This window comes from Accipiter gentilis, chromosome 31 (genome assembly GCF_929443795.1).
Source record: "Accipiter gentilis chromosome 31, bAccGen1.1, whole genome shotgun sequence".
Classification (NCBI taxonomy): Eukaryota; Metazoa; Chordata; class Aves; order Accipitriformes; family Accipitridae; genus Astur; species Astur gentilis.
In genome coordinates this window covers 1251616-1279539 of record NC_064910.1, presented here as the reverse complement: position 1 = coordinate 1279539, position 27924 = coordinate 1251616, and the positions used below count along the sequence as shown (strand labels likewise).

The 27924-nt window shown below is 42.5% G+C and overlaps 1 protein-coding gene across 1 annotated transcript in view; it reads right to left on the bottom strand.

The window, feature by feature from the left end:
* The window catches only part of COL4A2 (collagen type IV alpha 2 chain), a 141305-nt gene that overhangs the window by 30289 nt on the left and 83092 nt on the right, over window positions 1–27924 (bottom strand). The window contains exons 4-24 of the mRNA XM_049834053.1: window positions 20846–20980; window positions 20715–20759; window positions 18481–18597; window positions 17713–17784; window positions 16148–16183; window positions 15994–16056; window positions 13642–13677; window positions 12935–12976; window positions 12341–12415; window positions 11097–11141; window positions 9842–9904; window positions 9052–9096; window positions 6741–6794; window positions 6406–6472; window positions 4900–5001; window positions 4361–4516; window positions 3236–3328; window positions 2767–2933; window positions 1919–1991; window positions 1723–1829; window positions 349–550 (exon numbers count right to left, since the gene is read on the bottom strand). Coding sequence (XP_049690010.1) covers window positions 349–550; window positions 1723–1829; window positions 1919–1991; window positions 2767–2933; window positions 3236–3328; window positions 4361–4516; window positions 4900–5001; window positions 6406–6472; window positions 6741–6794; window positions 9052–9096; window positions 9842–9904; window positions 11097–11141; window positions 12341–12415; window positions 12935–12976; window positions 13642–13677; window positions 15994–16056; window positions 16148–16183; window positions 17713–17784; window positions 18481–18597; window positions 20715–20759; window positions 20846–20980 — 1795 coding nt within the window. The remainder of the gene's footprint in view (window positions 1–348; window positions 551–1722; window positions 1830–1918; window positions 1992–2766; window positions 2934–3235; window positions 3329–4360; window positions 4517–4899; window positions 5002–6405; window positions 6473–6740; window positions 6795–9051; window positions 9097–9841; window positions 9905–11096; window positions 11142–12340; window positions 12416–12934; window positions 12977–13641; window positions 13678–15993; window positions 16057–16147; window positions 16184–17712; window positions 17785–18480; window positions 18598–20714; window positions 20760–20845; window positions 20981–27924) is intronic.

Here is a 27924-nt window from a genome sequence, read left to right as displayed (position 1 = left end):
GGAAACATGATTTCCTCTGGTCAATTAAAAGTTTATGTTGGATGGGGAAGACCCAAGAAAACCACCTGCGAGTACTGCAATGGCAGGACATTGCTGCATTGCCTCCAGCTGCTTGAAACCTGAAAGGTGCTACCTGCTGGCACTGACATTCATTCATGCTCTTTCAATACCCGACATGAAACCACTGGGACTTCTGATGCACGTCCTTCTTTAAGATTTCTGCACGACTAATACAAGCAATCCCTTTTTACCCCAAACGCTGCCTTTTCCACAGTGCGTTATACAGATGCTGGACACAATTCGGTGACGATCCCCGTGGATTTGCCGTAAGACAGTGATGTCTCTTACCAAGTTGGCCAGGCTCTCCTGGCGGGCCGGGCAGACCTGGAGGTCCCTGGGTTCCGTCCTGTCCGTGGTCACCTGGAGAACCCCGGTACCCTTTTGGACCAGGAAATCCTTCGCCCGGCAGGCCGGCTTCTCCTGGAAAGCCCTTTGGGCCTAATTCACCTGGATAACCAGGATCGCCGGGCAAACCTCTGATACTGTCACCCTGCGGGAAGGGAAGAGAGGTGGTCACCCCAGCTTCGCTGAGAAACAAACAGAACTCGGACAGTTGAACTGCTCTCATGAATAACGTCTTATGGGCAGCAATTCCTCAGGTGTCGCAGCCCAGCTCTTTAAATCAACACTGCCAATAAAACATACTTGAAATAATCTGACTTTAATTTAGACCTCAAGGCAGAAAAGGCACGAGAGAAGCACTCTTGGTGGGAGTGTTCCCCTAAAAATGCTGGCCCATGAATGGCACGCGGGCAAAACGAATCACTGCTGTGGAGAGGCTTATTGCCCTTTCTGAAAAGCTGCGAGTGGGTTTTGGGGAAACCACATGCATCGCTAGAGATGTTCTGGTGTGGCATTTACTTCTGAGACCTTGAGAAAAGCTGACATAAAATTGCGCCCAAATGGGCAGAGTTTTTTCTTTGTCTGTTCCTCTAGTGATATTTCTACACCCCTGAATCAACATCTTATGAACATCACTAGAAAACATTTCCATCCTCAGAAGTAATATAAAGTACCATCTTTACTGGTAGTAAAAAGCACTGTGGTCCAGCTCTGGCCCATCTTCAAATATGACGCAAGAGCATCCCAGTGGTCCAAAACAGCATTTACGATGGACAATATGAATGCCTCTTGCAAGGTATTTAACTTTTTCTTTTGCTTACAGGAGGAGCTTAGAAAACAAACTAAAACTACTTGTCTAACTTCTAGATGGCTACGGTTAGTTAGATGAGGTGCTATCAAGCATATATATGATGACACAATCTACATTTTGAGGTCATAAAATTGTAGAAAATTTTGCTTTTCTTTAACTCAGTCGTAACAAAGCTGTTGAAGTTCAGTCATACAGAATCACTCTGAGACAATGCTAGGAGGAGTCACTAATAAACCACTAATTATCACAAACTAACTAGTAATAACAAGCTGACCTAAATAGGTTAGCTACTACTTAATTGTTTAAATAAAATGGAAATAAAAGTGAAAGACTGTTCTAAAACCCCTGAGAGTAAACCTGATATTTAATATATCAATACCAGCAAAGCCAGTCTAGGTTGTGCATCATTATCTGTGAGAGAAGGATAGCTTGGTGATCATAACCCCTCAGAATTAAATGCACTAGTGATTGAGTGTGGTGGAAATGATTTAGCTATGTTTGCTACTTACTGGCAGGCCAGGCTGTCCTGGTAAACCATCTAATCCATCTCTGCCTGGGAAACCGTCTTCACCTCTGATACCAGGCAGCCCAGGATCTCCTCGGATTCCTTTGGTGCCTAAAGAAGACCTTTCATTGTGAGACCAATCTCTGATATAACAGCCAAAAATAATAGCAAAATACACGTGATATGAATTTTTACTCTACCTTTAGTAGTTATGTGTAAAGAATCTCCCTTTTCTCCTTTTGGTCCAGGAAATCCATCCTGACCTGAAAATCCCTGGTGTTACATACATTGAAGAAAAAAAAAGAAACAGAACCACTTGAGAAATAAGTATCAAGATATGCATTTCCACTGTCTTGCTTAAGAAAAAAAAAAAAAGTCTCCTTAAATTTTACTGCCTTCCCGTTACTTTCTGTGAATGATTTCCTCTTCAGTAATCCCATTCTTGTGCCTGAATCTTTATTAATACGCTCTAACGAGGACCAAGGTCTATGTGGCATGGAAGGGGAGCTTCTCCATGAGGATGGCACTGGCAGAGCTGTGGCTTACCAGGAGCTAGAGTCCTGCAGACGACTGCAGCTGCAGAACTGCATTGGAGAAAACGCGGTAAACTGCTCAGCCTTAGCCACTAAAGAAAATGCTGTGAGCGACTCTTCGGCACCATGGAAACAGAACTCAGGGTTATATTTCATCAGTTTGACATATGCATCTTATTAGCAACAACCTTAAGTTACTACTGGAATTGTTACCCTTCTAGACTGTCAGATCATACTCAGTACTACAGCTGCTTGAAAGGGTTCTGCTGAGCGAGCTTTGTTTAAATGGACTTTGGATTATGTAGAAATCTTTCGCTCTTCCCCAAACATCCTATTTTCACCTCCGTCCTAGCAATTTTTGGCTTCCAGTATTTTCTAGGTAGCAATCTGAAAGTTATTGAAGTGGCACAGAAAAAAAAAGAAACCATACTTCTCATTGTTTTTCCATGGAGAATAGCTTGTGTTTTTTTCTAGTAGGCATATAAAACTACGCAATAAAGAAACAAGTATCTCACTTTTGCTCCAGGGTAGCCAGGATTACCATGTGGTCCTTGATCACCAGGTTCTCCTTTCCTCCCAGGCTGGCCAGGGGTTCCTGGAAAGCCAGGAGGGCCGGGGGGGCCAGTAGAGCCCCTTCTCATTTCATCACCCACAAGGCATTTACTGCAATCCCCTTCTTCGCCTAAGAAAAGGATTGGAAAGAGAAAAAAAGAATGCTCTGTCACAACAAATAGACATTCAGCTGTATCCGTTTTGTATATAGACTTGAGAATACTTGAGTAGTTTCTCAAATACTTCAGAAAAGTACTACTTTTATTTTTGCTTACAAGAAACTAACACAATCTTTCCTTGTTGTGTTAGCCCCAGATCAAATTCATCGGTCCCCAAGCATGTCATAGTTCAAGAAACTCTGACAGAATACAATGGGAGCTTTACACAGTGCGTAACGGCAGATCATCTGACAAGTTATCAGTTATAACCTACCTTTAGGTCCTTTTGGTCCTCTTGGCCCAGGGAAACCCTGCGTGCCAAATCTACCTGGTATGCCCTCCCGTCCTTTTAATCCAAAGAGAGAACCTAGAAGTTTAATTAAATAAAACCAGAAATTAATCTGCTGAAGATTTCCTTTTCTTCTCTTTCCTCCCTATTCTTTTGAGCTGCACTGCATCTGCCCTTTTGCTTCCCCTAATGCCATTTACTGTCTAACCCAGCCTGTCGTTATCCACCCTCCGATCTCTTCCTCTCTCCCTCTTCTCACAGCTTCCCACACCCGTTCTCAGTAACTTCCCTCTGCTGTGGCAGATGATCCTTGCCGTTCTTTGCTCTCTCTCACCCTGAATTCCTTTGCTCCTCTCCCTCAGCACAACGTACTCCGCGGTACCACCGACTGCCTGCTCTGGATCATCTCCTGCACATCCTTTTCTTCAGTCCTGCTCTCGCACCGCAGCCTGGTGCTTTGCACAGAGGCACAGCACCGGTCAGAAGTGGCCTCTGGAGGCCACCCAGTCCAACCCTCCGCTCAAAGCAGGGCCAACCTCCAAGTTACGGCAAGCTGCTCACAGCCTTGGCCAGCTGAGTATTGAATATGTCCAAAGATGGAGAGTCTACAACCTCTCTGGGCAACCTGTTCCAGTGCCTGACCACCCTCATGGTGAAAAAGGTTTTCCTAGTACCTAAGCAGAACTTCCTCTGTTGCAGCTCGTGGCCATTGCTTCTTGCCCTGCTGCTGTGCTCCTTAGTGAAGCATCTGGTTCCCTTTTCCCTATGACCTCCCAAGAGGTAGGGGAACATAGCAGTAAAATTCCTCTTAGCTTTCTCTTCTCCAGGCTAAGGAAGAAATCCAGCTTTCTCAGACACTCCTTGACACTCATATCCCTCTCCCCGCCCCCAAACAGACTTTCTTTTCTTTCAGATGTTGCCAGAATGTCTAAAAACCATGGAAACCTTCCTTCATTGATGAGCATACAACACTTCTCCCCTGTGTGTCCTCCCGCCACCCATTTCGTTTCATTCCCCCAATCTACTTTCTCACTTTGCCTTGCCAACGCTATCTTTAAAATAAGCAAAGACGTTCTTGTGAGTTCCCATCATCTCTCTTCATGCACTTACCAGGGGATCCAGCAGGACCAGGTGGGCCACGGAGTCCTGGTGTGCCGTCCTTACCTGGAAACCCAGGCGGGCCCACCTGATAAGCGGGAGATCCCACTTCACCTTTTTTGCCTTTTGGTCCCATTTCTCCAGGTAAGCCTGGCTTATCGCCATCCGCTGAAACAGAACCAGGGAAGAAGGTCAGATCAATTTCTTAAAAACGCTGCTCAAAGGGCTGTAACGTAGCAGAAGGGAAAGTTCACACAACTGCATCTAACGTGCAAGGAAAATGGAGGTATTTAGCATAGAGCAAAAAAGGTAACTGAACTTTTCACTTGAGCAAATCAATAGCAGTTACTGAAGCAAGGCTCTGTCATCATCTCCACTCCAGTTGCTTTGCCAGAGCCCCATCGAGGCCGAAGGAAAATGCTCCCCTCAGTTAGTTATGTACCACTCTGCGCTGCATACTCCATGGTCCAACACATGTATCTCCCCCACCCTGACCCTGTTACGAGTTAAAAATGGCTATAAAGTTAAGCTGTTGGAACATGGGATATTACCATCAGAGAACCCAGGAGGACCAGGCAGCCCACGATCTCCCTCCTCTCCGGGGTCTCCCTGCAGTCCAGAAACTCCTGGAAAGCCTGGATCGCCTCTTGCACCTGAAAGACATCCCCAGTTCCACAGAACAGATGTTAGTGTGATGCTGTTTGTGATCCTAAGTACCGACTTGTGATACGCTGCAGATTGCTCAATTCTTAAAAAGTAAAAATTAGGAACTTCAAAGGCTTCAGAGTATTAGAATTTACCATCATTTCTCAAAGGTAGCTTTAGAAATGCAAAAACCTGTAACCTCATGCTGCCTCAGTCTGAATAAAGAAATATATCTGAGAGATTTCTGTAAAGCCCAAATACCTGGGAGCTGAGCATGGCCTGTGACAGGAATGGTGTGGAGCCACCAAGCCCAGGAGGAAGGAGCATCTCTCAGCTCTTACTAATACGCCGCTAGAGCTACATTGCTCCTGGGAAGCACAGAAGACCAGCTCTCTGAGAAGAGCCCCTCCTTTCCCTGCAAGAAACTGCCGTTATAACAGAGGTATGATTTGTGAGCTTTCCTCTGCTCCCCAGTACCAAAAGCATCTGCTATTGCCTGCAGAAAGTATCGTGCTCTTGTCAAAGCTCAATGGTACTGGAGGACGTATGGCGTGTCCAGCCCTCCGCCGGCTTCCTCCTCTCTCTACACAGTCCCTCCTGCTCCTACAAGCCCGGCAGGGTATTCGGGGTGATATGAACAATGTTTTGGGTGTCTTGCTCCCTTTCTCTGGGAGGAAGGGAACCATTCATTGCTAGACTCTCTGGCTATCAACGAGACCAGTAAACTCAACCGTATGAGGACACAGGCTGGGGCGACGGCATGCGATCACCCTTGCGGTTTGCTGGCACCTTCCCTGGAATAGTTTTGGCCCTGGCAAACCGATATCACCTTCTATGTGTTTCTAGTTGGGGCAGCCAGAGCCACCACAGCTCTGCAGGAGAGCTGACAGTGGGTGCTATGAGCCTAGTGAAAAGATCACAAAGGAAATTTGTCAATTTAAAAAGGGGGGGAAAAAAATTATCTTCTATTTCTCAAGGCTTTTTTAAAGTGTTTGGGTTTCTTTTTTTTTTTCTTTCTGAATATTAAATTATAAGAATGGTCTCTGCTGTGCTGCCATTGCTGCACTTTATCCAGGGTCCCTGAAACAGGACGCAGAAGACAGACTCTTCCATTCTTCCTTTCACTGGACAATGAAGTCACACACTTTTTTTTGCTTGTTTCTGCTCTGTGGACACAGGAATGCATGGATGCCTTTTGTATAGCAATCCAGCTTCAGCAGAAGAGACAAAGAAACCACCTGCCTCCAAAAAGGTGATTGGGGCACTCTCTCGGAAGGCAATTATATCTTCTGGAGCAGTTTAGCAAACATCATTTTTTTGAGGAGTTGAATTCTCAGAATTTCATGCTTTTGATCTATGTAGATGGTAGTAAAATGCAGCTAAGATAAGCAATCTAAGCAAGGAAGACGTACCTTTCCTTGGGATGCTGGAAGGAAAATAGGAAACTGGTCCTGGAGGACCGATCTCGCCTGGCTCCCCCTGTTAACAGAAGTTGAAGTATCACATCTAAGCACATTATTCTAGAGAATTTCTTTTAAAATGGAAAGGTATGCCCATGAAACACAAAGAAACAGACTTTCAAAAGCACTGATGTGACTTTTAAGAAATCTCAGAGATTTCAAGTTAACAAACCACATAACCAGTTCTACAATGACAACAAACACAATTGTTATTACATGACAGAAAACAAAAGAAAGCAAAATGACATCAGGTTTATTGCTTCTAGCAAATCAAAGTAAAGCAGTACCTTGTCTCCCCTAGGACCGTAGCCGCCTGGTGGACCATCAAATCCTGGAAAACCCTGTAATACACATAAAAATGATTGACTTTTCCTTTATCAGAGAGAGAATAAAATTATTTGGTCTGTAGCAGCTGGCTTCCTCTGATGTTAGCGTAAAAACTACACAACAGAGCTGAGCAATTTCTCTCTCTGGGGTGTAGTAATTCGGGCAATACCATTAATTCTCCTCGTGTTTTGGTGTTCCACCTTTCGGACCAAGCCTAACTGCCGCCAAAGGCCAGAGGGGTCCGCTGCGGCGCAGGCTGTCGCCCCGGCAGCAGCGCAGGTGAAGAGGAGCACCTACCCTCGCACCATCCACGGAGGCTGCGGGATAAACGAGTCCGAATCGTTACGAGTGGACATATTTTCACTGGAACGCGAGGAGCAAAATAGCACCGAAGTGCGCGGGTCCTTTTTGCTGTTTTCCGGGTGGCTGGAGCCTGTTTGGCCACAGGGGCGTTCTCCGGCTGAGCGAGGAGAGCTCGGGACCAGCCCTGAAGGCACCTTCATCCAACTCTCCCACCCTCGGGCATGCCGTATCCCAGAGAAAATTCTTCATCCCTACCCCAGCAAATGTTATAATATTTAAGGTCCTGCCCGCTTCGTTCTTTTAAAAGGTTTGAAATCCAAAGCATGAGGATTAAAACACGTGTGGTAAAACTCGGTACACCCTACCACATGGCAGCGTATTTCAGCTGCTGGGGGTGCACAGAGCACAGTGCAGATGTCAGTGATGCGGATATAGAAGAGATGATCTCTTCTGTGTGCTTTACTCAGCTCTTTGACAACTTTTGTTCTCTATAGAAAATGTTACTCTGGAAAAAGACTAGTGTTAACAAGGTGAGCTTTTAGTAAAAAAAACAATGGCCAGATCATCAGCCAATACCAATTAACACAGTTTCACCAAAACCAGTAGGTTTGTATAATTCACACTAGTTAGATTATTAGCCAGCTTTTTTAAAATTCAGCGTGTCCCGAGTTTGACAGTGGGAACAACTCCTACACAGAACCTGAATGTTAATAACCAGCTCTCTAAGTCACTTCCACAGTTCTGAAGCACTACAAATACCACAGCTCTCAGCAAGATGCCACAAACTGGACCGAACGCTTCAGAGACCTTTCCATAATGGCAACTGTACATCACATCATCAGAAAAGGAGCCTCTTGAGTATCAGGTGTAAAATCTCTTTACACTAGGTGGAGCTGGTGGTCTAAAAGTGAAGCCAGCAGCTTCCTAATTAACTGCGACTTCATCTGTGTGCAGGCAGGACTTAGCCATTCTTCTTGCTTGCTTAAGAATCAAATCACTCGAAAATCAACAAAAAGAAGGTCGTTGTGAACAGCGCATCGAGCAGCTGTCCCCTCTCATACACACGTTATACAACGGTACTCCATCCAAACCAAGGCACCTTCCACTAAAATGGTTGCCGAGACCCACCCTCGAGACGGGGAAGCCACTGACCATTTCTGACTGGAGCATGAACCCACGTTGAGGTCAACCAGTGGGCTTTAATGGGTTTTGCATCAGCCTCTCCACGTACGTATGACTGATAACATATTCCCTTTCACACCACCAGGTTTTGTGATCAGACCGAAGAGCTGTGCAAATGATATTTTTCATATTCTGTATAATTTCATGTCCCATGTGTTTCATGTTATTATTGTTATGCCTTCATGGCAGGACAAATCCTTAAACAACTAAGGCTGGAGTCAGGCATCCCACAGCTATTTGAATACCTCACAGAAGTGATTTCTAATGCTGACTGAAGAAGCTTTTTTCTGAGACTGAACAGAAAGCATGAGCTCTGCTCTGTCTGACAGAATGCTATTTTAAATATTTGGGTGTTTTTCCATGGGGACAGAGATTTAACTGGTATATTTATCAGTTTCCTTTTCTTCTTTTGTGATATTCAAGATAACCATACAGCTCAACCATATCTGCAGAAAGCTATTAAAAAAAAAGTAAGTTTCTGCATGTAGGAAGAAAATTACAGAAATCATGGTCACAGTAATGGGAACAATGAAAATGACACCTCCCTGTAGTGCTCTTAAAACATGCTTATGTGTTAAGCAAAACAGACTAATTATAGGGCTATTTTTTTTCCCTCACTGATGAGAAAAATAACTGACCCAAAATTACAATGATGGATGAATCCAGATGCTATTTGTTAGACTACAGCTGGTGTAATTACAGGCAGAATTCATCCTCTACAGTTTACTTTTCAGACAGATTGTCTACATATGTGTCAGAAACAGCAGTCTTGTATGAAATACTCACTCTTTCTCCACTGAGTCCTGGAAAACCATTGATGCCAGGCAGTCCCTATGAAGGCACAATAAAATCAGCAAAATAAAGTGACATCCTAACATCCTAATGGTTAAGAACCATTATTATTTCTTAGATAAAATAAATGTGACAGCTTGAAACTCTTACATTAACAGTCAGAGTTCAGATACTTTTTCAATGAGATTCATGTATGGTACAAACAGGTCTGGAATCTAATCTGGCATTTATCACTTAATCAATACATTGTAAATTGACCATGAAGATTTTAAAGATGGATGAGATTTTTTTAAAGTGTATGCTGAGTACTGGTCTCACTCTGCTTAAGCACTTTAGAAACACTGCCCCAGAAAAGGCATCCATAGATTCTACAAGGTAGTAGTATTTGGATTAGCTTTTTTCCTGGGGTCACAAGTAGCCGGAGCCAAACTCCTGTTTGTTAACCAGGGTCTGAAGAGTGATAAGATGGAAATGGTGCAATACAGCCTGTGCTGAGGACCAGGACAGTAGCTGTGGTTAGTGAGCACTGCTTTAGGTAAGAGATGCACAAGGCTCCCCAGTGATGGTATAGCCATACCTGCAAGTCCCACAGGACCCTCCTCCCACTGCCATTTCAAAATGGCCTTTTTGCTTTCCTATATCAGGCAGTTCAGAGCTGGCCACAACCCGGTGGGCTGAAGAACTATCATTTCTATAGTTGGTTAATCTGTGTTTTGTTCCTGAAGGCAAACTCTCAGCTTGGATTTGCACATTCAGCTGGGTGAATTTTTAATGAGTGACTCACCCTTTGTCCTGGGAAGCCCATTACCCCTTCTTCACCTTTTTCAGGAGCATAGAGAAGTACACCCTAGGAAACATTACAAGTCAGGTCAACATATTTCTTCATTATGTGCAAAAAAAATTGTAACACTGTTTTATAGAAGCTAAACAGGAAGAAAACATCATTGTAACACATGGAGGGTCTAATAATAGCTGCATGTGAAAGAACTGTCACCCTTAAAATGAAGTGTAACATGCTTGCTTCATTACAATAGCAGGAGTGGGCGACTGGGGAGAGGACAGGGCTTCCCTCCTATCATCTCCTCCTTTATTTCTTCTGTGGCAGCAACTCTCAAGAAGAGCCAAAGCAATTGTTCAGCTATACAACCAATTAAGCAACTCAGCTTATGCCCAAATTGTAGCTTCAGAGAACTATTTGGCAAACACAGGCATGCTGCTATCCATCCTATTATGATGAAAAAAAAAAAAAAGGGAGAAACACATATCCCCTTTTGCTACATCAGCACAAATCTACAGTTCTCCTAACGTAGTCAACCAAATCCTACACGTGTAAAATCTGACCAACAGCTGAAGAACTGGCTAGCAACTGCACACGGAGGGCATCAGGGCTCACACTGCGACCTTCTCCCATAACCTTGTGGAGAAGCTGACCAGACCATCTGAGAAAATAAAGCTCTGTAAAATGCTCAGTGAGGCATCCCTAATTGGTAAAGACTGTATTTTAAACCACTCTGGGAAGTAAAAAAGAACCACTCAGTGGCAAAGCTATTTAGACAGTCTAGAGGTTGCCTGTGAGTTAACTAAACCACATTCAGTCAAGCCTGGTTGACAGCTCTAAATGATACAGCAACACATGGGATTACTCAACAGACTTAATGACCAGTGAGAGCAAAAGTCTGTATGTGCTGGAGAGTGGGCTGAAAAGGATTGAGAAAATTTCCATATATACTTATTTAATCAAATTTAGTGGAATTTTTAAACATAGATCAGCAGATCACCAGCAGTGAAGAGATTTATTAATAGTTAAAGCTAAAATTAAAAAGTGTGTGAGGGAAAATCTTATTTTGTTAAACCAGCGAGAGAACAACTGATTGTACTATGGAGTTATTACACATCATGTTGTTCAGTTTTTCTAATGCATCAGAACTGGTGTCTCTGCTTACGTTGCTCCATATCTATACTGCATCATTTCACTGAAGAATGTACCAGTATTAACTCCAATATTATTAGTTGTCTTTGTTCTTCTCCACTTGACTTACTGGAATTCCAACTTCTCCTTTTTGTCCAGGTTCTCCTCTTTCACCCTAACAATAAAGAAAAAGTATTCAGAGATGTTAGGCATTCCCATTTACATCTCAGTAACTTTTGTACAACACAAAGTGACAAATGCTTATCAAGAGAAAAAACACCACTCCTGTGCTGTTCTTTATTCATATACTTGTCATATGAAATGCATGTTGTCATAAGAAGTTTTTAAAGTTGTTTTTTAAAAAAATATTTGATAATTTTTCTGAAAAGGTTTTTAGGAATGTGAACACCTCAGGTTGTTTCCAGGCTTGTTCATGAGACATCTGGGTGGTGAGTGCCCGAGTAATGCCTACAAATAAATGCACATTCTCCCATTTTTACCTACTGATTATCTATGCATTGTCTGATCAAAAGTAAGAGTTCCTGTTAGGATGACAAAAATCATAGCCTCAAGTCTACTCACTATATTGATGATATCTCCACTGAATATAAAGGCTCTCCGGAGAAGTAGTTCATATGCAGCCATCTCTGCTTAGTCATGGAAATCCCAACATGTGTGTTACTTAATGCAGACTGTCAAAGGCATTTTTAGATCTTTCAGTATCATACCAATTTACTTATCTTACTGCAGAAATTGCATGAGCCACATGAACTTTCTAACTTCAAATCTGGGATGAAAAACTACTGGTCTGGAGGTTGGGGTCTGATACAGAATATACGTGTACAGGGTATGAATACCTCTGCTTCCAGCAAGAAGCAATAGATGAGAATAAACTGCATCTTGCTCTTGAGGGTTTCCCCAATATGTATGAACGAGCCTTATACACAAATATCTGCACCGTATAGATAAGTTATATAAACAAACACAATAATTCAGATAGCTTCCCTAAAGATATGTTTCTTTTACAGGAAGAAAACTTCACTCACTATTACGAAAAATAAGATATTGAATGATTTCTCAGCAGGTATTTCTCCTTGTAAAGTGAGAAGATGTGAGTGACGGCCAGTGGTTGCATAGTTAATGAAAAAGAACAGGTTTGCCTGAGGCACCTCTAGTCTGTGAGAAGTGCTTTCTGAACGACTTCAGCCACCATAGTTTCAATAAGCACTTCATGATCCAAGCTATGGGAAAGTAGCAGATTTCTCTCTTGATATACTAAAGTCTTCTAAGTACTGTATGTGAAAGCACATTTGTACATTTAGTTTTGGTGCTGCAGACCTCTTAGTTCCTTGTGTATTTTGGCAAAATAGTTACCTTGTGTTTGTCCGAGGGGACACCCATCAGTTCTCTTGTAGGAAGCCCAGGTGGACCTGGAGGACCTGGGGGGCCCTGTAGAAAAAGCATAAAGGTACGTTTACTAACAGGTACAATATTTGTCAAGTTGTTGATCAGCACAGGGTCTAAGGAACTGCAACAAAAGGAGCAATGCAGATTTGCCCCTGCTAGGAGTATGGTTCTAAACCTCTGAATAAATTGATGGCAAGATAAATTTATTTTGTGTGGGATTAACATATAGCAATACTTGCTCTTGCCCTGTATGTTTCCAGAATGACGATGAAGACTATTACTTTATATAAAGTGGTCTGGCTCTATAAATTTCAGAAGCGTTACCTCTTTGTTGGTGTAAACAAGGGCACAGCTAGACCTAGACATGTAGAAGTTAGTTCAGCTATGGCGTTCCTTATGGACATTATCATTACTTTCAGAGCTATAATTGTTTGTTTTTCTCTTATAATTACATAATACATTTGCAAATTAAAAGAGTATTTAATATAGGTTTCTTTATAAATAGCAAGTAGAATCAACCTGTCCTTTAGTAGTGATATTAATTCATTAGTTTTCCTTTACCTGTTCACCTTTTTCTCCATAGAAGCCAAGGCCCCTGTTGCCCTGCAAAAACAATAGGTGAAGATTTACTAAGTGTACGACTCAGTTTTCTAATGTAAAATTGAAATTTAAACATGCTTAAAGGCCTTTTCAGGCTTACAATTCTGTAGGACACCATTGAAGGACTGCAATCATATAATAGTCTAGGTTTACCTCAAAGTATTTTTATAGATTTAAAAGTATTTTTATAGACCTAAATATTCAGACAGACAACTAATTAAAATCTCATGCTACCAGTGCTTTTTACAATAGACTTTGAGTCATTCACTGAGCAACGTCATGAAAAGATCAAGCATTTCTTTTGCAAGTTTTTTAATAGCACTGAATGTTAAATAAAATACCTAAGTGGGCTGGAACAATGAACTCGTATATTTTTTCCGCTGAGATATAACCAAATATTTTAAAGACTGCAAGGATTCTCTGTTCGTGGGAAGCTACTGTGACTACAGTAGCAAATTAAATCTGGCTCTAGAACTGGTTTAATCTTTTCAGGGTAGGCGATCCCAGTGTAAGATTAACTTCTCGTGGTATGCAGCTGACACAGAAAGTCTTGTGCTACACAGCCTTTGGTGCAGCCTGTGGGTCTTTATTTTACTGCCTTCAAGTGGGTCTTCGATAAACCTCAGCGACACAAAACCAACATGAACAACTCTGACACAAAGACTTACTTGTGGTCCCGGGGGCCCTGGGGGGCCTGGTGGTCCCTGGGGAAAAACAATAGGGGAAAGCAAGTTACTTGTTGCTTTCTAATCAATGCATGCAGGAAGTCAGTTACTTTATGTCTGAAATATAAGTATATATTTAGAAGGCAGTGTATTCCTCAGCATTCAATGTGCCATCCTCACTGTATTAGCTGTGTTTACTGTTCTGAAAAACACCCTCATACGTCACATCGTAATCTTTCCTAACAGAATAACGGTCTCCCAGTTTAGACCTAACGAAACCCCATTTTTATTTCACGCAATAAGAACTTGTGCTTTCGGATCCTGACTTAGTAACATTTTAAGCTCATACCTAAAGTTAAGCACATCTAAGTGCTTCACTGGACTGGTGTCTTGGTACTGCATCCATCTGTAAAGGGAGTGGAACTGCCATATGAATCTCAGATTACCTCTTTGGTATTGTACAGAGTGCAATCAAAGGAAGATGGTGGGAAATGGAACTATAACAGGAAAAAAAAACCTGCCGGAGTCTTACAAGAAGAGCAGTAGGAAAGCCATTAACTGGAGAGAGAACCTGCCGCGCTTCAGTCAGCTATGGTAGTCAAGAGGCTCCAAAGGGCTCTACACATTAAAAACTCTGTCAAATATGGGAAAGGTGGGGTGAATGAGAAGCATGAGCTGTTCAGAGGAGAAGGTGGTGAACGAGAGGCATAGAAAAGAGAGCGAGCTGCAGATGGAGCTGTCCATCTACCGAGCCCCAACGGGGATGTAACCGGGTTACGCAAAATCAAGCCCAACCTGCAAGGAAAAGACAGCAGCATGCAGGAGAGACCTGAACTTGTTAGGCATCTCTGCCTTGCTACGTACCTTTGTGTGCGTGAGCAATAGGCTTGCTCTGAAACAACTACTTTTGAATCAGCTTTGGTTAGTCAAGCAGCCTGAGACATGTTGCCTAATCTACGGGGCAGATGCACCAGGCAGGGCATCCCGCTGCCTGGAGACCAGGCAGGGACCTGGGGAGCGGCGCTCACCTTCCTGCAGGATCTAGGACTTGGGGAAGAGGAATGATGCAAGCTCCGACCTGGGAAATGCTCCCAGGTCCCACTTGCAGGCGAGTCACAGGTTTGGAGACAGTAAATGTATTTGGATGTATTTGGTTAAGAGCTGGAGATGCTAAGGATCCACCCAGTCTGGAAGAGCGTTCAGAAGAGATGCTGCCAAGATGGCAACCAGAGGGATGTAGTCACGGGGCTCAGAAAATGCATGCTTCATAGCACTCCTAACGTCCAAGACGGAGGACTGGGAATATCAGTCATTGGAGGCTAGGCTCCTGTGAGAAGCTCATATGAACTCTGTGGGTTTACTCTAGAGGAAGAATAAGTAAAGAAAGGACTGAGGAGGTTTCCCTTCAGGAGGACCAGAGGAGAAAGACAAGGTGCAACTTACTCCAGATGATAAAACAGGCCACTGCAAAAATTAGCTTTGGACAGGCTTAGCATGCTGTGGCTTTAGTCCTAGAAATAATTTTTTTTTTTTTTTTTGAGGGTGCTGTCCCTGAAAACAGCTGTGGAGGCTGTGTGTAAGAAGCCCTGAATTAATTTTTTTCCCCCTCAAATCAGTGACATCGAGCAGGTCTGAGGTAAATTTTGACAAAACAAACAAAAAAGCAAATGCTATAAAGTTGTCTTACAGGAAAATAAAGCAAGCCTAAAGAAAATGAAATCTATTGAATTTGAACATCTGCTTCTGACCCATAAAACTATTAACCATGGTAAAAAGAAATGTAGAAAATGGTATCTGGAGAGAACACGATCTTCCCGAAGAACTATTCAGCAACAGTGGTCAACTGCAATGCTGTAAATGTTGATTTTGGAAAAAATGACTGAAAAATAGTTTAAAAAGAAAATTGTATTCTAAATACTAATGAAGAATGTTATCAATTCACTCTCCCGTGGGAAGTGTGGAGACCTTATATACATATCCTTTATGAGCAGAAAAGATAACATATTTAGGTCCTGATATCTTTGATAACTCATTGTAAGGGGATATAGACGGGACAGCATTGAATAATCTTTAAGAGCAAGACACTTTCACGGAGGTTAAAGAAATACAATATCAATCAAAAGCCTCTGACAATACAGGGTGAAAGAAGCTATACGTCTTTTTGCAACATACATCCCTGTAGAATCAGTGTCTCACATTGGTTTTTAAAAGGTTTTGTGTCCAAGGACACCTACTGCTATTTCTAACCTGTTTTTTCTATCCATTTGCTAGGTTACAATCCAACATAATGGAACTTGCTGAGTTAATTCCTCTGGTAGGTTAATTTTCTATGGAACATATTTCAAATATACTTACTGGTCTTCCTCTCTCTCCTCTGGGACCAACAGGTCCTTGAATACCCAGCGTACCCGGAGGTCCCTTTAAATAAAAAAACCCCAACCATCAATTAATGTTCTTCTGATATCAGTTACTATTGACACTTTATCACATTTGCTGTAATACTACTTACTTGAAAACCATTGAACCCTGGATCCCCAGGTTCCCCCTAAAAAAAACCAAAGAAGTAAAAAATGCAATAAGTACTATATACAAAATTAAACAAAATCTTTTTCTCACTCATTAATTTTTTTCTCATTCCAAAAGCTAATCATAGCATACAATGCTACACAAACCCTTACATACAGATGTGTTCAATACAGGTGTTGAGATAACCAAATGTGGGCCACAGATTTTGTACTTTTATATATATAGTATAGGTGCATGCAATACAGCAGGAGGGTACAAAGTTGGCTAGGGAAGTTAGGGATCCAAACTACAAGGCTGAAGTGGTCAACAGACCACGTTTAAGTCTTTTTTGAAAAATCCTATTGAACCAGTGGCTTAATTAGGGCTATAACCTTAGCTGAAATGCACAAGCTCATTTTTCATGAGTTGCATGGGAATTACCAAATCATTTTGATTCTCTTCTGAGTCACTAAAAGCATTTGGAACATACTGTTTTCAGTGACCACATATTTTAACTGCAGTACATGTTGAAATGTTTTTGGAAATGGGATCCAAAAATGTTCTAGCGCAGAGATCTTCTACTACCCATAAATAATGCGGGTATTCAGTCCAGACACCTTCCATCATTTTGAGTAGCATCCTAACTAAACAGTTAATTTGAGTTTAGTTAACAGAATAATTTGTAGAACCAAGTACTTTCTGAAATGAATACAGGTGTCAGTACCCATTCTTGGCCACATTATACTTGAGCAATTCTTAATCATTACTTAATCATTCCTAATTACTAACAAGTGCAGATTTAAAGAGTTTCTGAAAGGAAGATTCCATTAAAAAATACAGGCAATTTATGAATATGTCAACAGAAAAACCTATTTTGGCACTCATCACTGGCACAAAATATACATAAACGATGCCAGAAGATCTTTTCTGTGCTGAGTACAGCTCAGATGTAGCTTTGTACATAAATTTGTCACAATTCATACTCTAACAGCATATGTAACCCTTTATCTGATACCTTCCAATTATATAAGACTATATATATATCAGAAAAAGCTACAAGTCATTACAAAACAAGTTTTAAGGATTAGATAGAGTAAAAGCACCCATAGGAATACTTGGGGTTTACTAAATAACTAAATAATATATTGAAGTGTATTCTATCCCAAGTCAACCAAACTCCTGCATGAAAATTATATAGAAAGGATGCTAATATTAAATAGAATCATTCAATGGCCAAAACTATGGCAAAGGAATGATTTTGTCATGCATGATATGAAGGTAGTCATTGAATAAAGAGGGTAATACTTGAGCTATAACATCTCCAGTGCCTCTGCAATCCACCTGTGGGCTGGAATTCCTTGTAAATAACTGAGTGGAGATTTTTTTTCCCTGGATATCTGATAGACTTTGCTCTAACTAGAGAAAGCAGAAGCTGCCTTGCAAACCCTACACAGAATTGAAGTGGGCCTCTTGGGATGTGTCCATCAGAGTGTAAGAAAAATTAACTCTCCATCATCTGCTTGTAAAACTGTATGGAGCGTGAATAACTCACAGGAGTTACAGACGTACCCTGTACCGGCTTGCGATGTCTGGCGGCAGTACATAGGGTTCCCCCTTCTGGCCCTTTGGCCCTTGGACGCCCTGGAAGGGACCAAAAAAATAGCAGAAGTAAGCTTTTGTGTCATATACCTTAACACATAAACAGCTCAGAGTAACAAAAAATTTTTGTTTGGGTTTTCTTGAGTATACATACCGCCATTAGAGGCAGAGCCTATGCCTAACTTTGGAAATTCACGGTTTAAAAACAGAGCGTAAACCCTGACAGTACCTAAAATGAATTTCCGATTCTGGGGGAAGAACCCCCCATTACCTGGGAGCGGTGTTACTGGGCAGCACCTCCTGCCCCGAGCAGCAGCCGCAGCTCCCCAGGGCTGACGCGAGCCCCAGCAAACCCCACTGCTCACCTCAGCACGATCCTACATATCGCACCATGGAAAGCCAGTACTTTGGCCACGGGGCAGGGAAGACAAAGGTTACTTTCATCAGGAATCGTGAGTTTAACATTATTTTATCACTGTTGGATGAAGCTGTACAGGTTTTCCTGAAGTCATCTCTCCGCAAGACCTATGTGACAGGTATAGCTCTGGGCAGACCTCCCAGCCCTGGCTGCAATTTAATAACTAAGCATCGTGCAGCATGTCCACGGTAAGTCCGCTCTGCTAGGCCAAAAGGGAGCTCCATTAGGAGATGTCCCGTTTGTTTCCAACACACACGCGAATGAAACTCACTTCAGCAATGGTCTTAGCTCCAGGTACTCACTTACTGCCAGCTACTTACAATGGCACCGGGGAAACCAGCGAATCCAGGAGTTCCCGAGTCACCAGGGTCACCTACTGTCCCGTTACAGCCATCATGACCTGGTTTCCCCCTTGATCCTGGCTGCCCTGGATGACCCTGTTGAGGAAAAAAAAAAAATGTTTATCTACCCATCTGTTTCTAGTTTTCCTTTTCCTGTAGTCACACAGTATTTAGACGTTCTCACATTAAGCTCAAGGCTTGGATCCATGGGAAACTATGATTTTCAAAGACAGAAACAGACAGTGCCTTTTTTTAATATAGCTGCAGCTTGAACCAGATGCCCCAGACAGCATGAAAAAATGAGTAGTGAAGGACCTTTCAGAAAGGGTAGGAAAGCTATGTTCAATGCAGGCTCTGTTAAGCAGAGAACTAAGCCAGATGAGGCTGCTGTGCAGGGAGCCACCAAGAACTGGGACTGTTAAGCATGTCAGTGCTTCTCACTGGAAGAGTGGGAAGAAAGGTTCCTTGCTGGCTTTGAACAGCTTCCAAGCCAGGGAAAAAGTCAGAGATGCTTTTGTAGCTAGGCTGAGAGTTGTGATGAGGCTGTAAGTTTGGAAGAAAACAGCAGGGCTCAAAGCGAGGGAGCCGGGGGAGCTCCACACGGAGCCTCTGAAGAGTTACTCCTGCCTCAGACTGGATTTCCCTTGCTGTACCTACATTCACCTTAACTGCTGTTGCTTCTGGTTTGCGCTGACGCTGGTGAGAAGCAAATCTGCCCTTGAGCAGCTCTCTCTGCCAGGGGACTCGGTCAACCCCCCAAGAAACGAACATAAGACATTTCTTCCTTCTCCTCTATCTAGAGCAAGAGTTTTCTCTTTGCTTCTGCTCCCTTGCTCAGAAAGAAAAAGAAGTCTGTCCGTGTCCTTACCTAGCTCCATCAAGTACTGGCATTCCTCACCCCAGAAGAGATTCCGGCTTGCCACCACCCCCTCTTGGCCTCCAGCCCCACATCCTCGCCCTGTGCCATTACAGTTCGTACAGGTGCCCGTCTATCTGCCTTCCGACAGCCCGTGTTACGTCTCGGCATGAGAAACCTGGTCGGAGAACGTAAGCAAGTGGGAAGGGCAAGGGAGCTCGAGGACAGGACACAACGAGCACGCAGGTTCAAGTACTGTCTGAAGGTATTTGTCCCTCACGATGCAACGTGCAGAGGTCGGGAAGGCAGGGCTAAGAAAAAAAACTTGCTCGGGGAAGAGAGGCAACAGGTTATAGCGACATGGGGCTTCACAGGGGAGCGATTTACTCTCCTTCCCAGGATGTCAGAGTGCTTAGAAAAAACTCAGTATGACGTGGTGAGATAAGCAAGATCCTTGGCTTCAGGAGTGTTAATAGGAATGGGAAGGAAGGTCTTCTGCTTTTCCTTTAAGAGTGAGAAAGAGGGAGAGGAGGAAGATTGTGAGAGAGAAAGCCCTGAAACTCGATAGGGAGCTCTTCTGGAAACAAAAAAAGGGTGAAAGCAGAGTGGATGTGGATGCGTGGGCTGCAGAGCGGGGCCCCGGTGTCAGGGAGCACTACAAAGGAAACCCAAGCCTGGGAACTCTGTCCAGGGATTCCAGTGACTCAGATTTCTTTGTTATTTTATGACACAAGATGTAAAGAAGTGTAAGCTGGGAAAATATTGTGCTGTGAACTTTACCCAGTTTTCCTCTTTGAATGTTTCAGTTTCATGGACCTGGTCAATTTGTTCAAAGTTTGACACTGTTTGGTGTTCAGTAAGTTTTTTAAGACTATCTCAAGCATGCCATATGAGCTATAAAGCAAATAACAATGGTTAGTACTCTTAAAATCATTGGTCTTTCTATGTGCCTTGCTACTCTGAAATAATGAAGGAATGACCCACTGGTGTCCTTTGCTTACAAGCTTAAGAGACGTGAAGTACTTATCTCACAGCTCTTTCCTACAAAAGAACATACTTAGCTGGGTAACCTCCAGGGACACAGGAAATTTCCATCCTTTCTCATCCCCTTTACAAGGGGATTTCTCCACAAAGCAAATGGACCTTAATTATCCAAGGGAATGAGAGGGAGCACAGATTCTGCTCTCTTGTGTATCTGCAGTTCCACTCACTTCGACAAATGCCCTTAGCTGAAAAGCGTGTACGTGGCTGATGCAGAATTTAGCCCAGAGATTTTAATTAAAGTACAAAGGCTTTAAACTAGCCTGCAATATTTGCAGTTGGTGATTTCTTAAAGATGAGGTAACCAGCTACTTACAGGAATGCCATCTGCCCCGGGGAATCCAGTGACTCCTCTTTGCCCCTAGAGCGAGTGAAACAGCACAATTAAAACGATGTTCTGCCTGGTATTTCGCTTATTAACTAAACCATCCGATATTCAAAAGTTACCACTTCTCCTTTGGGTCCACTTATTCCTGGATATCCTCTTTCACCTTTGTGACCTTTGGGACCTTGCACTCCTGGGATCCCCATCAATCCTGGTGGTCCAGTGAACCCCTGTGATCCAAGAAGTCCTGGCTGGCCCTGATAAAAATAATAAAAAAGCATTTATTTAGGAACAGTTGTGATGTGTGAAGCTGGATTAGTTACCGCTGCTGCAATGGAGTCAATCTCTTGAAGAGAAAATAAACACAGAATCTGTCTCCGTTTCAGTAGGCCAGACTCTTTGATGAACGTCATCTGGAAACACCACGCAGAGAAACTCCAGCAACAGTGACCACATTGTGCATGACAAAATCGATACGTGGAAATTAACGCTCAAATCAATATTCACTACTTGAATATTCTCTACGAGAAAAGTGTTTTCTTTGGAACAAGACTTCTCAAGAGTGATTCTCCCTGACCTACAACATAACCTATTACACTCCAACCAAGTAAAATATGCTTAACTGTGAAATCTGCTTAGTGGCTGCATTTCTTACAAATGGAGTCTGATATTTAATGGCAGGAATTTCTGCCTCTTTGGGGATGACATTTCTATTTAGCAGTGGAGCCTGAAAACGATTAGACGCGCACGTGTCCACGCAGGTTGGAGAGTTGCACGCAGGGCTCCCTTGTCATTCTCCCTTCCAGCACTGGTTTGGCTCTTCAGGCCACTTCAAACGTTGTTTAAAAATAATCCCCTGTTGACTGCCAACATCACAAGGCTCAACAGGGGAAAAAATCATTTTGAAATGACACAATGGTGGTTTAAGTAATGGGTTGTGACAGTATGTCTGAGATCTGTGAACCAAAGCCATTTTGAAAGCCATTCCAGACGTAGTGTCACCAAAGGCACATGTGTTTTGCATGCTCTATAGTACTCAGTGCACTAACGACACTAATAGTAAATCGCCGCAATCCTTTCTGGAGAAATATGCTTCAGTGGTGGAAAGCACCAAGAGGTTCTACTTAAGCTGATTCTAATGAAAGTATTTAAAAAATGCAATTAGATTTTTCACAGACCAGTCTGCAACAGCATCAACATTTCACAAAGCAAGAATTATGGCAAAACACAAACAAACAGATACATATTTACACAAAGGAGCTGATAAAAAAATAACACCTTGTTTTAGGATAAAATACTTAGTCTCGCCCGTGCCTGGAAAGAAAGAGCTGGAAGATGAATGCAATCCTGTCCAAGAACGACAACGGTTCAACTTCATTTAATGCCATTAAGGTGGTACGAGTGAAGGAGGGCAGTGTAGGGACTTGAAGAAATGTACCTGAAGATATCCTCATTTCCTTGTACTGAGGAAATTGTAGTAAAGATACTGAACAATGCCTTATTGATATTAGGCAAAATTTATTTTATTCTCATATTGAAGGATAGGCCTACTTGTGACACACTTCAAAACTTCACTGTTAAAATCTATCTATAATTAACATTTATCTATGCTACAGTTGTCTTGGTATTGCAAACCTGAAAACAAACACTATGACTGAAACACAGCCTACTTATAGTTTAAAAAAAAAAAAAAAAAAGAAAAAAAAAAATCAATTTTCCACACTGTTTTCCTGGAAAATGGCTGTCACAACAGTTGGAGTAGGTTTTTGTATTTTAAATCTTAGTGTATTATATCAAATGACTCTACACTGAGAAGCTGACATAGCCAAAGTACAAAACTGTGCAATTTTTTTGCTTGGAAGAAAACTAGGAATGAGCCAGTATGAAGAATGAATTACATGGAGTTCCTTGGGACAATCCACCAGGATGGATCTCTTACAGTATGGATCTTTTGCTATACTGTTATGATTAATTTGACAAAACTGATGGTTTAGGAGCACTGCCAAAGGACACCATGGATTTAGGCGTTTGAGCTGTCAGCATGAAAGAGAATCTCTCCTCTGCTTACAACCAAGCTCAGCTTTATATAGTATCCCTACTTCTAAACCAAGACTGCTCATGTGGATTATTAGGTGCTAAGAGGCCAACGTCTTTTCAAGTTAACAAACTAAGTAACAAAGGTTATATGAATACATATGAATTATAATATGATTCGTGTTGGCAGGAGGCATATGCATCTGAACAAGAGGCTGCTCATTTCCTCATGCCAGCCACACCTGGCTATTACAGATGTATCTTTCTCCACATCAGTGGTTTACAGTTTTTAAAAAAACAGTTAATCTCTAAAAGTCATATTATGGAGATGCAGATCCTTGTCCAAACAGATTCACAGCAGACATATTTCTCTTAGCTACCTGACTCAAATGGAAAGATGCTGATTAGAAGCACTAGAATAATGATTGAAATCTGAACCAATATTCATCAGTGTGAGCTCCAAGATCAGGAAAAGGAAGGCTTTTCCAATGTCACTTTTTCTCAACTTTTCTTACCTACTATGGCTCAAAATTTTAGTATAAATGAATTAAGAGACAGTACATATGAGCATACACCATGAAACTGCCTTTTTAGAGAAATAATAGATATTTCATTTATTTAAAAAAATGCACAGTCTGTGTTCTTTATTGTTTTTTGTACAGCAGTATCAATTCTTATGCAAATATCAATATAAAATATTTCCATCTTACTATAAAGCCTTAAAACTTAATTAAATAATTAAGGTAGTTTGTTCTTCCCCATACACCCAAATCTGGAAATGAACCTTTAAAAAGGATGAAAATGTATCTCATACACCTGCAAAGAACACAGAAAAATTATTCAAATTCAGTTGTAGCGATCTGAGTCGGCTCCAGTTTCAATTTAATTTTGAAAACATGTTTCAGTTACTTCTACAACAAAAGGAAAACATGGATTCTGTACATTGAAAATGCTGCTCCATTTTTTAAGTACCTGAAAGCCAAAAGAAGTCAAATAAATTCCCAAAGCTACTCACCCACCTGAGATAAGCAAACGATATCTTTAGTGCCCATCTACACCCCTTTTGTGGGCAGCAGGCAGAACTCGTGTAACACATCTAATTGTAACTGCTGATAAAATGCTGGTTATGTTCCGAATTGTCAAATCCACGCCTGGCTTTCTGCGGGGGCCAAGCAGAGCCGCAGAATGCTTCAAAGGTGCCATTACACAGAACGTGGTTACCTCTCCAATTCCTACACCAAATACCACACTTCCAGTCCCATTTTCCAATCTGGCGTGGAAGAAGAAGTAAACAAGGAATGGAAAACAAGGAAGAGAGCTGGACAAGGCCAGCACCCCTTCCCTGTGCTTTCCTGGTAATTACTTGACCATTTGTTTGTTGAAGAACAGGGGTTATTTAATATTATTTGCAAGAAAGGCAAGAGAATTGATCCTTCTGAAACCCGTTTAGCATGAGGCTAGAGTCAGAGCTGGGGAAGTACTTAATATCATGACAATGTTTATGTAATTCTTCAGCCAATTAGCACCCTGGCTTGTTAACTGAATTAACTTCGTTAACCTTCGTTAACTCAGACTTGTCAGCTTTTACTCTGCTTTCTTTATGTTAGATCTTTTGTTGAACAAGTATGTCCCTTTTTCATTAGCAAATGACCTAAGAACATTCTCTCTTTTGCAAAGGTCACTGAGGAGATTTAAGCAAAGACAATCAATTTGAAAGGTTTAGTCAAATAAAGCATGACTCAACTATTGGAGTCCTGAATTCCCCTGTGTGAAACATGCCACACATGGTACCGCTCTGCTTGTGCTCCTGGAGGGTCAGAAACCCTAGAAAATTCTGCAAAGCTGTGAAATTGTGCCTGGATTAAATTTCCAGGTCAAAAAAAAAAAAAAAAAAAAGCCAAACCTAGAGAAACATGCTATCCCTATCTGTCATATTTTAGACAACTCATAAACTACCTTCTGTGGTGCTTCCTTTCTTTAAATGATAACAGCAATGCAAAAACGTGCTCTGGCCCATGGTGCTCTCCAGCAGGCAGCTTCCCATTTTGCTGGGGTGAACTGGAACTCTTCCCGAATCCAGCGCACGGCACCATTACCCCACATCACCCACCACTGAATTTACACTCCAGTGCCAAGAGGTTTACCTAAGCATGCGTTGCATGCTATGGCCAGTGCCTTGGATGAAGGCAGGAAAGGAAGAAGTGGGCTGATGGAATAACTTGAAGATTAACAAGATTTTTTTTCTTTGTTCCTATACAAGACTTCCACGACTGTTCAGTTGAATGACGAAGCTCCCAATGTCAGGATACGCTCCTAAACAGGCAGTCCCTGCTTTGCTCTTCCTGCAACTTCAGCTGACTGGAAGAGGTCTCCCACAATCCATGTGGCTGGCCCAGCCATGTGCAAAAGCTATTTACAGGGAGGAGCAAAGGTCAGAAATTTAGGAAGCCTGGAGGAAATCTTCCCAGAAAATATTTGCAATGTTGTATATACATTGTCGCTTGTCCAGTGACGTGCATGAAAGAAAACGCTGTTGGGGTTGTGACTGAATTTAATAACTGCATTTTGCAATTAAGTCCCCGTGGACTTAAGAAGATCGTGAACAGACTTTTAGATCTGTACTGAATGTTCATGTTTCGCAGCTTGAACTTTAATTTCCAGTTCTTTTAGGATCAGTCAAATGAAAGAGGTGTCATGTTGCAAAACTTTCTTCCTTCTAATTTACTGCTAAATTTACAGTGTGGAAACAAAACTGGTAGAGGAGGGTGCGCTAATTTTGAGAGCAACCAATTGTTTGAGGTGCTATACAAATAAAGATACAGTAAATGACAGCACCTGCTCCAAAGGTTTTAAAATTTCTTATCACAAATTGCTGAGAAATCCACCTCCCAACGCGGAGGTAAGAGGAAAGGAGAAAACAGTTGATTTGCAATAATGAGGAGACAGAATCAGAATTACTGCAGAGCTTCACCGTCACTGAGCCCACTTCCCCACATTTCGTTACGGACGTCCATTTTGCAACTGCTTCTGGTATACGGAATGTGATGATTCAGTATTCCCCCCAGGAAAACGGTCCTTATAGGCCGTCATTTATTTCATAGTGGACAAGAGGAAAGGAGGTTAATTCCCTGACATTTTAAAAAGGTCACTGGTGAAAGGACAAGTTCACTTCCTGCGGGAAGGGCGATCTGACCGTGACAGGCAAGTGGGAGCTGGGACTTTCTGCAGGAGGCTCAGCCTGGAACGGTCTCCGCAAGAACAGATGGGGAAAGGACGTGACAGCGAGGACCTCGACGCAGTCCCGCTACAGCGAGACCAGCAAGCGGAACAGAGAGCAACTCACCAGGGAATAAAATCGGTTATAGGGAAAATGAGCAACCTCTGAGCTGGCTGAAAGTGCCAAGCCAGGAAAAGGCATCCCTGCAGGCACATGGGAAAGAAACGGAAAAGTTTTTAAGCGTAAGGCTGGCAAAATGTGGAGAACGGGGTGTAAACGCAGGGAATTTGCAATTCTCTGAGGCATCTTTCCTGGAGGCAGGCATAGTAAAGCAGTCGTTGAGCCCTACTAAAAAAATGTATGATCTTAATGCTCCCCTCACCCCCAAACATATAAACTACAAGGAACAACCTCAAGAACCCTGTTGTGGCACACTGAGTCAGACTGGGATGGGCATATCACCTGGCATTTCTCCTGGAGCGTAAATCACGGAGTTTATGGATTGAACATATTAGAGGGGAGTATGTAAGGGAAAGGTTTGGGGTTTCAGCTCCACGGGGTGCACACTGTGCCAGAAATACTTCACTTTGGGCTTGCACAGCCCTGGGCTCAGAGGCAGAGAAAAGCAGCCCGCGTGGAGCATCCTGCTGCCGGAGCTCCACCAGCTCATTCCCAGTCAGCCACTGCTGCTGGCAGCCCCCGGCTGCCCAGTACGGACAGGTCTCCAGAGAGCTCGTCACACAACGCCCTCTGACTATTTACAGAACCAATTCCAAAACAAGTTTAAGACCCTATGGGTCTCAACTGGTTATTTTTGCATAATGTCTCCATGGCAGGGATACATGCATAGTCTTCCCTTCCTGCCAGCAATACTAAGATGAAATTTTTGTTTACCCACACTTCTCAGTGGTTGCTGGAATAAACCAAGTTTAAAACACCTCACTTTCAAAGCTTTGCTGGGTACAACTTCAGTCACCGATGAGCACAACATCTACCATGATGCAGAAGACAGGGGTACATTCCTACACCGTACATCATTATGCTGTACACTGATAATGTAGTTTGAATGGTTCCACCCACCTCAGCAACTCAGAGTTTTGTTTTAGCAAGATTTAAGCATTTTTGCAATTCCACCTGGCAGAAGTAGGTCAAAACAATCTGTGCAATGGTAGAAAACATAAATACATACGGCAAAACATAGCTAATGCTAGCCACTGGAAAGAAAGAGTATCTGGGAAAAAAAAATCCTGAAGTTTGTGCAGGCTTGGTTGTTAAACATATTAGCATGTCACTTTATTTCTGCGTCTTCAGGCCTGTAATAATGACTATTTTCCAAAAGACAGATGACCAGTCTCCACTTGCAGAGAGCATTCAGAAGCTCCTCACTAGATGGCACCAGCCATTGCTGCCGCGCGCAGCCCCGACCGCCGCAGGTGCACATTTCCAGAGCGTGGTATAAACTTCCAGAAATTTGATAAGGAGTTCAGCTAGGGTCAAAGCGTCTTTGTGCGAGGTCTAAGGCAACAAAAGCAGGTAGCTTCCTGCAAAATGTCTGGCAGTGAGATCGCTGGGAAAGTGTGAATGAAATGGGACGAAATTCATCATGCGACCGAGCGGCACGGCTTCCTGAAGTGCCCGTGTTTCGTTGTTCACCCTGTATTTCGTGTAGTAGAAGGACTTGGTCTTCTAAGGGGAATGAGAAAAACTTATTACTTTATTTCTCCAGTGGATTGCTAAATTTACATTTAATGTCACAGGCCTGGGTCTTCTCCAATTTATGTTGTGAATCTGTATTTTACTGTAGGGCTGGCATTAGCTTCTGCCACCACATGGTTACCAGCGTTAGGAAGGGATGGAAATCTGTGATCTAACTTGAGTATTGATAAGCAAATGAAGCAAACCTTTCTCATGTGCCTTAAGCTGTGTGATATTTAATTCTTAAGCACAGAG